Here is a 14,928-nt window from a genome sequence, read left to right as displayed (position 1 = left end):
CCCGCAGAGAGCAGTAAGGGGGTGTCAGAGCCGAGTCCAGCGTCTGGTAGCTCTGCCCCATGGAGCTCTGGGCTCAGGGACCAGCCAGCCCCAGCCTGGGCACAGCCACAGCTCGACGCCACAGGGTGGGGAGAGCAGGCATGCCATGCAGGGCCATCCCTCTGGATGCCCCTGCCTGCTTCCAGCCATCCTGTCTATGGTATATATGCGCCTCAGAAGTAGCACAGACTAGGTTTAATAAGAAATTTGTGCTCCCGCTTGAAAATCCTCATTATGATCTGTACATAGTGTTGCTATCTGCATTATACCAGGCTTTTGTTCCCCTGTCCTAAGGTATTGTGTCAGTCCTTAATGGGATGTTTTCCTCTTTTTTTTTTTCTTTTTGTTGCTGTTTAGTCACTTTACTACTTTATATTAAACAACAAATAAAGCCATGAAAAAGAATTCTTTTTCCTTTATTTTTTTTCAGATGTAACATTCATCCACGAAGGAAATAAAACTTTTCTGGATAACCTTGTTAATTTTGAAAAGCTGGTAAGCTAATTTTGTCTTTCCTGTTTTTTCGAAGAGATTCATACTCTTTTTTTTCCCTTTCCCTTCCTTATCTTGTAAGACTAAAAGGTTTTCATCTGGCTGAATCAGGAAGAAGTAAACAGGGGTAAAAAGAACAAACACAATAAAACAGCCAACAGTTTATCTCCCCTGCCCCATTCCTCTGCTCCTCTCTCTTCTCACTCCTTCCTCACCCAGTGATGGCCAGCAGTGGTGCCACACAGTCCACTCAGTTTTCTCTCCTTTGCACCACCTCATGGACTCTTTCTCCTCAGTTAAGTTCTGCTGCTTCAGCTTTCTCTGAATTATGTTTCCTATTTTTAGTCAATGCACTAAAGAAAAGGTTTCTCTATAATCACTTGCCACTGGTACGCTAATTCCAGGGATCTTAAATGAAAGTAAAATTTTTGATCTAGATTAGATGATGAAGAAAAAGAATGCCTGAAATTTGAATTAAACACTGTAAATACCACTATAGTAACTTCTACGTAGAAGGGCACTTACTGGCATTGTATATTTGGCCACGTCTACTCTAGACATCATATGACATCTACTCTGGCATGATATTACTGATAGAGGTTTGATTTGTCTAATGTCCATATTTCATTTCTTTGTTGATAACATTTTCCTAGCACTGAAAGCCACAGTTTATATATCTGATCAGTGGTGGAGCAGAGAAACTTTCATTTTTATTTTTTTTTTTTTTTTTTTTTTTCCGGTTGTTGTTTTGTGGGCCTGGAGGATCTGATCAAGAAACCATGGTGTTCTTCCCAATTGCTCTAGATGTGCCATGGGACTGTTAGTCCAGATGGCTGTGCCTGGTGAATTGTTCCCAACTATTTTCTCCATGTGTTTACACTTTTTTGAGAATCAACGTGCAACCATGGAGTTATTCATGAACCAGATGTTGAACTTATTTTCACATCCTATCGTAATGCGCATTGTCTTTCAACTTGCAAGCAGATGTAGACTTTGACTTTTGAACCTGAGCTCCTCTTTTTGCATTTTCTATTTGCTTTCTGTACCTTTTCTTGTTGCAGAGTTTACAGGAACACTGATTTGCATTTAATGAAAGGTTTTCTTGTCCCAAGTCCATTAACTGTTCGACCTTTAGGTGTTTGCATAAAACTCATTAGCATGTTCTTCTTCATTGCCTCTTGGAAGTACATCCAATTAACTTGTAAATTAAGCTAGCCCTTGATGCACAATAATTGTTACTAAAATCCCTCCACTGGCCCATATATTTATTTAGTGAACATGAAGGATCTGATTCTTGTTCCAGTCTTAGCCAGACCTTGTTTGTTTGTTGTTTAATCATGTATATGTTTAACGTACACTGGCCTTGCTGGGTAAGATTTCCTATCCTTTGTGTCACCGTTGTGTCTCCAGAGGCAGTGGGAGCTTTGCTAATTGACTTCAGGAAGCCAAGATTTCACCTTTTCCATGCAAATGTATAATGGCAGGAGGGGAGAGTCTGAGGTGATGGTGGAGGGGTGAGGGTTGTTCTAACTGACACTTCCTCCAAATAGTCAGATCACGTCCTCAGGAAGTGCTGTCTCATGGAGCCCTGCATACATAGGAATGCAGGCAATAGCGCAAGCTTAGGAAGTAGGGGCTTAGGAGAGATTTAAATGAGTGTAGTGGAAACTCAGGCAGTACAGTATTACACTGGTTCATTTGGATGCTAAGGTATTTAGTCAATGAGCATGAGCTTAATAAAAAGATGCATCACACAGGATCACATATACATCAGTTCATGTTTCTTTTCTAATTATAAGGGCTTTGTCCCAAGGAAGATTGTCTTCCTTGGTGTTTTATACTGTGCTGAGCACTTTCTGGCCTCTGCTGAGAAAAATTAGGATTGACATTGACTCTCGCTTGGTTTGGATCAAGCCACTGAACCCTCACCTGCAAATTTGCTGTTGCAGAAAAAGAAGAAAAGAATTATTCTACCATAGCAGATTACTGCTTTGGGGAAGGAACTTACTCACTGTCATAAATGCATAGGATTTCTACTTATGAATTTCAAAGTAAAGATGGTTTCTCGTGTCTCCATTTGGATCAATGTTTTGCAAGATTTCATTTCGGCATTAAACATCTCACCTGAAGGAGGACTTGTCAGTCTGAACCATATCGATTCCATATCGGAACCAACTATATTGGTTGGTTTAATAAAAGATATTCTCTCTCCCTACAATACCGGCTTCTTTTATGTTCTTAGACCATCATGGCCTCAACAATCCTACCGTGACTGAACTTGATTTGACATGACATGATTGCAGTGAAGACAAAGTTAATTCAAAATGTAAAGAAGGGAATTTGCAAAGAGAAGAAAATGAAATGATCTTTTGTCTCAGGAATGTTACCTACTTTTAGCAAAAGTTGAAGGGATTGCAGTGATTTAAGTCCATGTTGGGTAAACTCTAGTCTAGAATAGTGTTAGATCAATATTTAGTACCATACCCACTTCCTCAACTAAATCTGAAGGAATAAATGAAAATATGGTCTTATACTGTTGCATCTCAAGGTATTTCCATGGTATTTACTGAGCTGCTTCACTGAAATGTGGCTTCTTCAGTTTTTTTTTTTCTCCAGTCAGCCATCACCCATATCTTAGCAATGACATGTCTTAGCCACACTCCAGCAAACTCCAATACAGGTCAATGGCCATTACCATTTTAGATAACACCTTCTTACCTAGTGCCTTCAGCTGTAAGGACTGTGTATATGCAGCTGAATGTTCTTAACCCCCCAACTATCTGTGCAACTCCCAAGCCTGAATTTTTGCTGCCCTCAGTTAAAGGCATGCTAATGATCCTAGGTAGCTGGTAGGCTGAAAGGCCACAAGAAATGTGTGTTAGTCATTGCACTAACGGTATGCAAGTATCTGTTTAAACAGTCAGGAAACAGCATTTGCTTTGCAGATGAATTGGCTGATTTTCTGTATTACAATTGGATCCCAGGGAGTTGAAAATGGACATAGAGAAGTGCCTAATTACTACTAAAGCCTGGAGATTTGGGATTCTGCTTTAAGAGTGTTACACAAAGAGGTTCTTCCGTTACCAGAGCATCACCTTCAGAAGCCAGTCTTGGGATGGACCCCCACACTGACTGACTACAAAGGAGAAACGGCAAAGAACGACAGTGTGTGTGATAGTGGGATCTCTTACTTCTAAAAGCTAAATGCAAAGGGTATCAGCTGGAAAACATCACAGCAGCAGCACTGGTGGAAGTTATAGCTCTGCCAGTACTCACGCTATTGATCATGAAATCTAGATCATCTCATTAGAACTTCATTATAATCATTGCAAGGACATCAGCGCAAAGGATTGCATGATTTCATGGCAAATGAAGCACGCTGGGTAACAAGAAAAACTATTTTGATTTACTGATGAAAGGAATATGAAGTTTCTGCTAAACATGCTGTTGCGATAAGCTTTTCTGTAGAGGAACCTTGTAAGCCACTCCCAGGATGTTGAGAGATGAGCTGTTCTGTGTAATTCTGGTCTTAAGCATACTCTGCTCAAGACAGTTAATCCTTTCTGCCTCTGATTATTTTTGAGGGAGATGTGAAAAGAGCATCAGCTGTCTGCATGAGCTATTATATCATTCCTGCTAAGTGCAGTTTGCCTAAATTAGTTACTAGATTTCATGAAGAGTTGCCACAGAAGCTGTTAAATAAAGAAAAAAAAGTAATGCCTCAAGAACTTTATGGGTGACATCTAGTGAAAACGAGCACACTCCACTGATTTATAGTGAACAATTCCAGTTTTCATAAGTTGAAGACCCGAGCCTAACTGAGAAACCAAACTTAAACCTTTTATTTCCTCTGCTTAATCTAAGTGAACAACCAATGTCCCTCTTAGCACCAGCTTTTCTTAAAACAGTATGCCTACAGTATAGTCTTGTTTGGTACGTGTCTGTGGAGATGTCAGTGTGCTTGCTCTGCAGCATTTAGGCTATGGGCTGGGTTTTTTGTGTTGGGTATCATACTGCAGAAAACTGCCTAGGTGATACTGGTGCCTGATTGTGCTAGGCATTGTACAAGTATACGTTAAGGTGTAGTCTGTGCCACAGTCTAATTAGACAACCCTGGAGACAGAAGGGGAGGTTGCTGGCTACCGAATACCCTGGATAATGCGCTAAAGCTGGGGCTTGAACCCAGAAACATCCGCCCAGTCCACAGGACTTCCCTGCTGTAGGCTTTCAGTTTAATAAAAGACATGGGAACAAAAATAAGTGATTGTTTGGCTATTTTTCATTACCACTTCCCCTGGGCTCTTAGGGAGTTGTTTTCATTTAATCTGTCTGATATCAGTAAGGACCTTCTAGACTAACCCTGTTTCATCATATATTATCACTAAGACAAAGAGCAAAGTCTTTCTCCTGCTGTCTTCATTTTCTACTTTACTACAGTTGCTTTTTGCCGTCCAGCATAGGGCAAGGAGATTTTTTTCAGGCCTTTCTAATGACAGAATCTATCTCAGATTTTTGCACTGATGTTTTTTACATTTTGTCTTTGCAGCACATGATTGCAGATACTGTTCGGTCGTTGAGACATTGCAGAAATAACCAGTTTGGTGAGTAGCCTAAATTTGCTATTTATTTTGCCTTTGTACAGCCTTGAGGGTTTGGTGTTTTTTGCTTTCTTTCCACTTGTTCAGGTTTACCACAGCAGCAAAACATGGTTGCCAATTGGTTAAACAGAGGGCATCATTGTTGGAAGGTCAACATAGTAGTAACCACAGCTGGATGAAGTTGTACTTTACAAAATGCTCGTAGAAACAGTTTCAAATTTTTTTATAAATGATTTTGCTGTAAAAATTATCACCTTTTCAAAATACTGTGTTAGATCTGTGCCAGGTGCACTTAATAATGGAGGCCTCTGGTGTATGCTGCTATTTCTCACTTACCCAGCTGTAACTGAATTACCTCAGTCTGCTGCTAGTCTTTGTGTTTTGGTAATGGATTCACAGCTGTCTTGGCTTCCAGTAGCTAAAAGATGGTATTCATCATCGTGACTTTTCATTTGGCTTTTCACCAACAGCAATTTTTTGCTTAGTTTGGGCTCTTAAGGACATTTCACAAAATGGTAGAAGTCTTGAAGATACTAAGATCCTGTCGGTTTCATGAAAGTAGTTGACTAGGTAGAAAAGAGGAGGTTGTGTTAGTACCTCTGCTAGGGAAAGCCTGCAAATAGAGCTCTCCCTGGTTTAGACACTTGTCGTGGTTTAAGCCCAGCTGGCAACTAAGCACCACACAGCCGCTCGCTCACTCCCCCCCTGCCCCAGTGGGATAGGGGAGAGAATAGGAAAAGTAAAAGCGAGAAAACTCGTGGGTTGAGACAAAAACAGTTTAATAAATGAAATGAAGTAAAATAATAATAATAATAATGATAATAAAAATTGTAATGAAAACAACAACAAACAAGAAAGGCAAGTGATGCAAATGAAAACAATTGCTCACCACCCTCCGACTGATGCCCAGCCCAAGCAGTGGTCCCCTGGCCAGCCTTCCCCCTAGTTTATATACTGAGCATGACATCATATGGTATGGAATATCCCTTTGGTCAGTTGGGGTCAGCTGTCCCGGCTGTATCCCCTCCCAACTTCTTGTGCACCCCCAGCCTACTTGCTGGCGGGGCGGTGTGAGAAGCAGAAAAGGCCTTGACTCTGTGTAAGCACTGCTCAGCAGTAACTAAAACATCCCTGTGTATCAGTACTGTTTTTAGTACAAATCCAAAACACAGCCCTATACTAGCTACTATGAAGAAAATTAACTCTATCCCAGCCAAAACCAGCACATTCTCCACCCTTTATTCCATACCATTTATGTCATACTCAGATAGCACACTATCCAATACATTCTCTCCTACCATCATCCTTCCCATCCTTTGATATAGTGTACAGATATCATTTCCTTAGTCTATGGATCACTCCTGTGAAATGTCTGTGAAGTGTCCATAAATATCCACAAATGTCCACAAAATGTCCATTGAGTTCATTTAGTCCATGACTTTGGGCTCCATCTGTTATGGTGGTCACTCAGGACAGAAGAGGTGTTGTATTGCATGGAGTTATTGGGCACCACAGCCAGCTCAGGTCAGGTCACTGCTGCACCTGCACTGCTTCTTGTAAGACTTGTCCTTCATTGGTTCAGGTGGTTCCTGCTATAGTAATTCCTGTAACATATAACTCAAATCATGGATTAGTTTCACCCAGAATTAAATCACCTTGAGGTATGCACTGGACTTCCCCATTCTTCTGCATTACCCACCAAGTGCAACCAGGTCCTTGAGCAGAAACCACCCCACGAATAGGTTTACCCTTTCCTGAGGAAGGAATAACCCAAACTGTTTTTCCCAGCAAATTCTTTATATGTACCACAGGAATCTTATCTCCTTCCACAGTGCGCAGGGGTTTTGATTGGGCAGGGCCAGGTCGACTGGCAGAGCCTCTAGTGTTAACTAGCCAAGTGGCTTCTGCTAAATGTGTATCCCAATGCTTGAATGTCCCAGCACCCATTGCTTTCAGTGTAGTTTTTAACAGTGCGTTGTATCGTTCAATTTTCCCAGAGGCTGGTGCATGGTAGGGGATGTGATACACCCAGTCAATGCCATGCTCCTTGGCCCAGGTGTTAATGAGATTGTTTCGGAAATGAGTCCCATTGTCGGATTCAATTCTTTCAGGGGTGCCGTGTCGCCATAAAACTTGCTTTTCAAGGCCCAAGATAGTGTTCCGGGCAGTGGCATGGTTCACGGGGTATGTTTCCAACCATCCAGTAGTTGCTTCCACCATTGTAAGCACATACTGCTTCCCGTGGCGGGTTCGTGGTAGTGTGATATAATCAACTTGCCAGGCTTCCTTACCCTCTAATTCCTGACTACTAGCCCCAATATCCCAGCATCGAAGCAACCAGCTGAGAATTAGCTCACCTGGTTGACGGCTAAAATCTTTTCGCATATCTCGCAGCTCACTTAGGGATAGGGATCGGGTGGTTTCTGTCTCATTGATTATCTCAGTCTCTTCCTCCTCCTGTTCTTGTGATTGCTCTGCCACAGAACAGGCTGCCTCTTCTGATTCTTTCTCCTGCTCCCTCTTAGGAGAAGCTTCTTCATCCCTTACTAAACGAGTTGATTTCCGCTTCCACTGTTTCTTTTTGGTTATAGGGGCGACTGATACAGTGCCTGGTTTAGCCACGGTGTCTGTTGGTTTGTTTCCCCTCTCTTCCTCCTGGGGGTACTGCGTAGTATCGAGCAGTGTTTGGTAGATGCTGGCCAGGGCCCAGCACAGTGCAGTAAGATGTGCCTCTTTGGAATAGCCACAGCATTTTTTTCTCAAACATTCTACCACTTCATCAGGATCCTGTAGTTGTTCAGGAGTGAAGTTCCAGAACATTGGAGGTGAGAAGTTCTCTAGATACCTGCCCATATTTTCCCACATGCCGTGCCACCCATGACCATGCTCTCGCGGAGCCTGGGTCATATTCCTAAATTGCTTGTTAACCTTAGACAAAACTGAAGCAATATTTCTTAGAAATGCCAATAGAAGTATTTTAACTACCCAAGGATGTTCAAGATACTGAGAAGTCGTCGTAACGAGGGAGACAACGTCACAGAAGAAGGTAGCAAGGGTGCCGTTCTGTATTTCCTCCTCAAAAAACCTCTCAGAGGAAGAAGTATAATTGTTAAAAATCTCCATGAGATGGTACCCGAAGTACAGTAATGGCTTCAGTGCAGAGACCAAATACCAGAGTACCCAGCTCAAGGTCAGTGTTTTAAAAACAAATCTCCCAGGCAAAATACCACTAATCACTAAAGAGCACAGCAAACCGAAAAAACCAATGCCAATCTTTAACAGGTACAGCAGAAAAAAGAGCATGGTGCAGATCAAATAAACTAATGTCAAGAACAGATGAATCAATATTGTGACCTGTAACTTTTAACAGATAGAAACCCCTTCTAATAAGTTCTGTTGAATCTGTTATTATCTCAAACCCTTCGAGCCCCACGTTGGGCGCCAAAAAGGACTGTCGTGGTTTAAGCCCAGCTGGCAACTAAGCACCACACAGCCGCTCGCTCACTCCCCCCCTGCCCCAGTGGGATGGGGGAGAGAATAGGAAAAGTAAAAGCGAGAAAACTCGTGGGTTGAGACAAAAACAGTTTAATAAATGAAATGAAGTAAAATAATAATAATAATGATGATAATAAAAATTGTAATGAAAACAACAACAAACAAGAAAGGCAAGTGATGCAAATGAAAACAATTGCTCACCACCCTCCGACCGATGCCCAGCCCAAGCAGTGGTCCCCCGGCCAGCCTTCCCCCTAGTTTATATACTGAGCATGACATCATATGGTATGGAATATCCCTTTGGTCAGTTGGGGTCAGCTGTCCCGGCTGTATCCCCTCCCAACTTCTTGTGCACCCCCAGCCTACTTGCTGGCGGGGCGGTGTGAGAAGCAGAAAAGGCCTTGACTCTGTGTAAGCACTGCTCAGCAGTAACTAAAACATCCCTGTGTATCAATACTGTTTTTAGTACTAATCCAAAACACAGCCCTATACTAGCTACTATGAAGAAAATTAACTCTATCCCAGCCAAAACCAGCACAACACTGGAGGATCTATGCTGATAGGAACAGTCATGAGTGCCTCAGCTGCATGAAAGGCTTTTTCTTCTTTTGTGTTTTCACCTTATTATCTGCCAGAGAATCCAACTCTAAAGAACCATGTCAGAAGACCCCAGCTTGCTTTGTTCTGCTGCTCACAGAGGAGAAACCTTGTTTTCCTCCTTCTCAGCATTTCTCATTCTCTGCAGAGAGGTTAAACACAGGAAGGGGACAAACACAACACTACTTTAGAAGTGGTTGGAGTTTTTAAGCCAAACACACCATACATGTCATTTACTGAGGCCACTAAAACCTCTTTTCCAAAGAAACGTTCAGAACTGTGCTACAGCCTTGGTGAAAAAGAGCTTGAATAGTTTCTTTTTGCCAGCTGAATTTTCAGCAGCTGTTAGCATGGACTTGGACAAAAAGAATAATACTAATAATAGTAGTTTTGTGTATAAATACATGTACCTTGGAGAACTTTGCTGAACATTTGTTCTATAGAATTACCTTGCGTATGTACAGTCTTTTTTTTAAACAAAGGCTGCTTAGCATTATGGTTCTTGTGTTATTTTGATATATGTATAGAAGAGGGGGAGAGGGTGAAGGACATGCCGTTTGTTTTTATTCTGTTAAACCAGATACTGAAGGAAATATTGATTAAGCCGAACCATGTCTCTCTAGGTTAGAATGTCTTTTATTTGGCATTGTAAAATGGTAGCATTGGTTCCTTTTAATGATGTGAATTATTTTTGCAGCTTCTTTGCAAATCTTTCATCTCATTTTTGCTTTTTTCTTTTTTTCTCCAAGTGGTTTTGTAAGCATTGCAACATAAATCCAAGGTTAATACCTGAGATTTATCATATAATCTGGGAGTTTGAAGTATGTGATTGTTATTTTATTTTACCACAGACTTGATTTATTGTGAAGCTGGCGTTTAAAAAGCAGCTTATACAGACATCCCTGTAGGCACTTTTTTTTTTCCTTAAATTCGTTTAGGCATGAAATGCATTCACTGAATATGAGACTTTATGGACAGTTTCCTTTTCTAGTGGGCTTATTTTGCTCTTAGGAATGTGAATCTTTCTACTGCATCAACTCCCAGATTGGCCTAAGAGCAGCAGGCGTCTTACTGTAGGATAGAATTCAAACAAAACTAAGCAAGCAATATTATTATTGTTTATGAACTGTATCGTGTGTATTAAGCTTACAGGTCAGAATCTTTCTGGATTAGAAACTGGTTAGGTCCCAAGCAACACTGAAATGCGTCTTTAATGGAAATAATACTTGTATATCCTAAATCCTGAAAACAAATAATAGCGTTTCCAAAACTGGGCAAAGCAGCCTGAACAAATAACATAATTCAAGCTTTTGTCATTTCAGGTGTTGATGAGAAATACAAATGTTTTTCAGTACGTTCAGCACAGCTGCTGGGATCCTATTCCCTCAGAACGGAAAGGTCATCTCTGTATCCCGACAAAAATTTATCATGTCGTCCCGTTCTCTCACACATTTCTCAAGTCAGATAGCTGCTCAGAAATAGCTCCTAAAAATAGCTGCCCGGGAGCCCCGTTAGCAGCCACACACAGAACTGGCTGTGTTGGCATCCCACGTTACCTACACAGCATCATACAGCGCTCTTCAGAAACAAGTGAGGTGGTCGGTTCCTGGAAAGCTTCTTGTGTAGCTGGAGAGCGTGGAGAAAAGGATGACGATGAAACAAAGGAGAGGGAGGGAGTGTGCGAGTTAAGCTGATTGGGTTGGGGAATTTTGAGCGTTTTCTTTTTTAATTTATGGTAATGTTCTTAAAAATTCCTTGAGGACATGGACTAGAACAGAGCTCTCCAACCTTCGCTCGTTTGTCAGCAGTCAGCAACGTGTGGGAAATGTATCTGGTTGCTTTCTCTGCCTGTCTTGATGGGTCTTGGTGGCCATGGGCTTAGCTGTGCCTTTTCCACTTCTGCTGGTCACCAGCAATGCGGGTTTCACCAGCAAAAAGGGTTTCACAGGCAGCAAGTTCCCACAAGCTGATGTCGGGCATAAAGCTTGTAACAGAAAACATCTGCTATTCAAGCCACCCTTCAATTTGTCTGTTACACAGCTAATTCCTCTTGCCATGTAAAGTCCCATACCAGCATGACTCTTGTCTCTGTTACTAGGTAAGAAATCAAAAGCATAACAGATCAAAATGCAGGGGCCTGTCAGAGCAGCTTTGAAGATCTTTCGTACCCGTCTGCTGCACTGTCACCTTTCACCTGCTCCAGAGGAAATGGCTGGGGGTCTGCTGCCTTGTGTACTTGTGTTAAGGCTGTTTAAAAGTCACAGGCTGGGTCGCCCACCCCTGCTCAAGGGCCCGTTGTGCTGTCAGAGTGGCACAAAGGAAACCTTGAAGCACCTTTACAAGGGACAGACTGCTTGTACTGCCAGCAGTAGTAAATCTTCCACTTGGGAAGAGTCAGCTTCTTCCCGTACACTTGTTCCCTCCTTTGTGCACGCTGACTGCCCAGGATTGCCTGCTTTTTTCTTTCTTTTGCCCTTCTCTGCATCTAACTGTTACCTCATGCATTGCACTTAAACAGCAAGTCCTTTGGATCACTGGCCATCTTTTTTCTGACTGTCTAGCACCTGGCAAGTGGGCACACCAGGGACTTTGTAGCGGACAGGACAGAGGAGCACGCAAGGCATGGCTTTCTGATCCATCCCCTTTCTCCTGTCTTGCAGGCAATGAAGTTCCTTCAAAAGAGCATCATGAGCTGAAGCCATACGTCCATCACCTGCATGTCATCGACAACCAGCAAGCTCTCTTTGAGCTTTCTCACAGGATAGAGCCGCGAGTGTGAGCGTACACAGCTTCATATAACCGTGTAACTGCAGCACTTTGAATTAAGTGAATGTTTATGCCAAGCATGTTGCTTCCCTATATAAGAACAGTTTACTGAGTTTTATCAGTAGCTCACACAACATGCGCAGGAAAATCAGGCAAGAGCCAGCAAAGGAGATGCTCACAGAGTTGCAGGGCAAGTTTGGTGCCATCCCCGCTGGTCACCGGGACGGGAGGGAGCGGAGCAGCATCCTTTGAGCTCAGGAGCTTGGTTTCTGTGAAAATATTGTTTGGTTCAGCGTAGCTTCTGCCAGTATTAGAATGAAAGGAAACGCCGTGTCACAGCAGCAAAACATTTCAGCAAACAACATGCTGCAAGGGGATTGATTCTCAGTTCACCACAGAATGTACCTCACTAATTCAAGGCTGCCAAAGTATTGTTGCCAAAAATACTGTGCAATCCGTGCAGCTCCCCTGAGTCCACTGGAGCATCTTATTTGAGATAAGTGTGGACAATGAGGAATGGGAAAGTAAAAAGACAGCGCACCAGATGAAACTGAAGAGTGTGTCGTGATGTGGAGGTCAGCAGTAAACAGTTAACGCTGTTATGGCCCCTTAAGAATCCGCTTTATAAAACACACTGTAAGAGCCAATCCGCTTTTGTTGCAATTTATGGACACAGTTGTTTGTACACTGAAAACATGTTATTTTCTTCCTTTCCAGTTATCTCAGATTTAGCACCAGCTCCTGCAGTTAACGTGTGATAAATTACTACAGCAGGAGCTTTGTTTTCTGCTTGGATTACAGCCTCCTTGGTGTCTATTCAGAGGCAATGCCTAGGTCCACCTACATTCCTAACTCACCTCCTGGAAATACTGTTTCAGCAGGTGAAACTTCACCTAACTTGCACACGCTTCTAGTTTTTGAAGAACAAAAGGGTACACCTTACAGGGTACCAGCGTAATTACCTGCATACACACCGGGCTGTCAGCATTAGGGTCCCTTTAGTGCTTCTGTCCCTCTCACACCCCGCCCCTAGCCAATTCTCATGTAGCTAAAAGTACTACTTCTGGGCACGTACTGAAGCAGCATTTCTGAAGTCTTGTCTACAGTTGATCTACAACTAAGCACCACCACCACTGTAGCTCTGGTTTTCAGTGCTAAGAAGTTGCCCTGAAATAGTTACCCTGAAATAATCTAGTGAATGCCACAGGCAATGTGCAGTGTGCTGCGCAGTCTAGCACGTGTTTGTACGCTGACTCACAGTAACAGTCACTTTGCAGAGCAGGGAGGACGTTGCATTGCTTTCCCATCTCTATTGTATATTTTCCACGTGAGGAAGACTTCCAAGAAAATGCCCCTTTACTGAAATGTGGGAATACTGAAGTAGCATGCTTTTCATCATTGTGTTATCTCTGGTTTGAAGGGATTAAAAAAAAAGCAGCTTTAACAAGTAGTCTGTGGGGGAATCTGTAGAATGCATTTGATTTTCCCATCTGTGAAATACTGTATAGATCTATTGTAAAGGAAACAGGTGTTTCAGAAATGTATTTGCTTGTACTTTGTTATTATCAAATACTATATGATTTTTTTTTAGAAAAAAAAAATCATCTTTTTACCCAGTAAAAAGAAAAAAAAATAAACTCTTGCTGGCCATGGAGTAAAAATTTCCTATGTTCTTCTGTAGATGTGACTGCACATATTGTAAATAACTCTTTTGTGCAAACAGACCAAAACTGTTCAGATGAGGAAACTAGCTGCGGTGGGCTCCTTTCTGCAGTGTAAGAACACAAACCAGATACAATTTGCTGCTTGTGTTATTGCAGTTCTTCCTCTGGCTACAGCATTCCCTGAATCCCCACCCTAGATGCGTTACCTGGGTGGTTTGCTGGTTTTTGAGCTCCACCTTGTGAAATCTTGTTACTGTGGCATTATTTTTAGGAGCCTGTATGTAGACCAGCCTGCATGCTTTAGCTCGTGTGGTGTTAACACTCCAGTCCACAAGTTGTTCTCTTGAAATCTGTGGGAGAGGGAGCATGAGAAGGTATTCAGGGTGAGAAAGTGAGCCTGTTTCCCAGTTCACTGCATTTGGCTCTGTTTTGGTAGTTAGTGCTGATGAAGCAGCAGGGGTGCCAGAGAAGAATAAAAGACAAGGAAATTAAAGAAAGGGGAAAAAAAGAAAGAAAAAATGAAACAGAAGTAGAAAGATCACTCTATGCTCAGGCTTTGATTTGAAAGCATGCTAGAGCCACCTTGAGGGCTCCTCACTCTGCCAATTCAAACTGGTTGAAGTAGATGGATGGGGTAGCTTGTACCATTAGGCTTCAAGCCAGCTGAGGTAGTGGCTATCTGCACAGCTGTAACTATACTAAATCAAGTGTTGTTTACTCCTTGCAGCAGGCATAAACTCAGTTTGAAGGCACATAGCCAGCATTAACCTCATTATCTGTGGCTAAAGTTTAAAACTTTACAAACTAGTTTTCATAGTGGCCTGTATAATTAGGATGTGATTTTCTGGTCTGAGGGGCCAAATTGGATGCATCAATCTCACATTGAAAATATTGATATTATAACTGTTACTGTAAAGGAAAGGTAAATAGTCCAAATCTGTAGCTAATATGTCTAATAAAGAAGGCCCATCAGAGTCTTCATTCAACAGGTGAAACATTGCAGAGCTGGGCTGCAGACTGGCAAGCAGTTTGGAAGAGTGGTGGTTGGGAGGAGAACTAGAAATAAACCCTGTGAAAGAGGGGGACACTACACAGCCTCTGCCAGGGTCCAGCACTGGTGATGCTGTGTGATTTTTTTTTTTTTTTTTTTAAATTCTTCAATAGCACAATTATGTTACATAGGATAAAATCCATGAATCTTGTAAGTTCAGTTTATCACAGTCACACCTGGGGTTAAATACTCTGCATATTTTCCTTAGTAGCTAGGAGGAGTAATT

At 42.2% G+C, this 14,928-nt stretch overlaps 1 protein-coding gene across 1 annotated transcript in view; it reads left to right on the top strand.

Moving 5' to 3' along the window:
• Positions 1 to 14,426, top strand: part of RAPGEF5 (Rap guanine nucleotide exchange factor 5) — a 167,387-nt gene extending 152,961 nt beyond the window's left edge. The window contains exons 24-26 of the mRNA XM_059818853.1: positions 470 to 534; positions 5,078 to 5,132; positions 11,882 to 14,426. Of these exons, the coding sequence (XP_059674836.1) occupies positions 470 to 534; positions 5,078 to 5,132; positions 11,882 to 12,000 (239 nt within the window). The 3' untranslated portion in view covers positions 12,001 to 14,426. The remainder of the gene's footprint in view (positions 1 to 469; positions 535 to 5,077; positions 5,133 to 11,881) is intronic.
• The last annotated feature ends 502 nt before the right edge of the window (positions 14,427 to 14,928 follow it).

The sequence above is a fragment of the Gavia stellata genome, chromosome 6 (assembly GCF_030936135.1).
Source record: "Gavia stellata isolate bGavSte3 chromosome 6, bGavSte3.hap2, whole genome shotgun sequence".
Taxonomy (NCBI): domain Eukaryota; kingdom Metazoa; phylum Chordata; class Aves; order Gaviiformes; family Gaviidae; genus Gavia; species Gavia stellata.
Note: the sequence above shows the minus strand (reverse complement) of the source record. Positions and strands in the feature narration are given on the sequence as shown.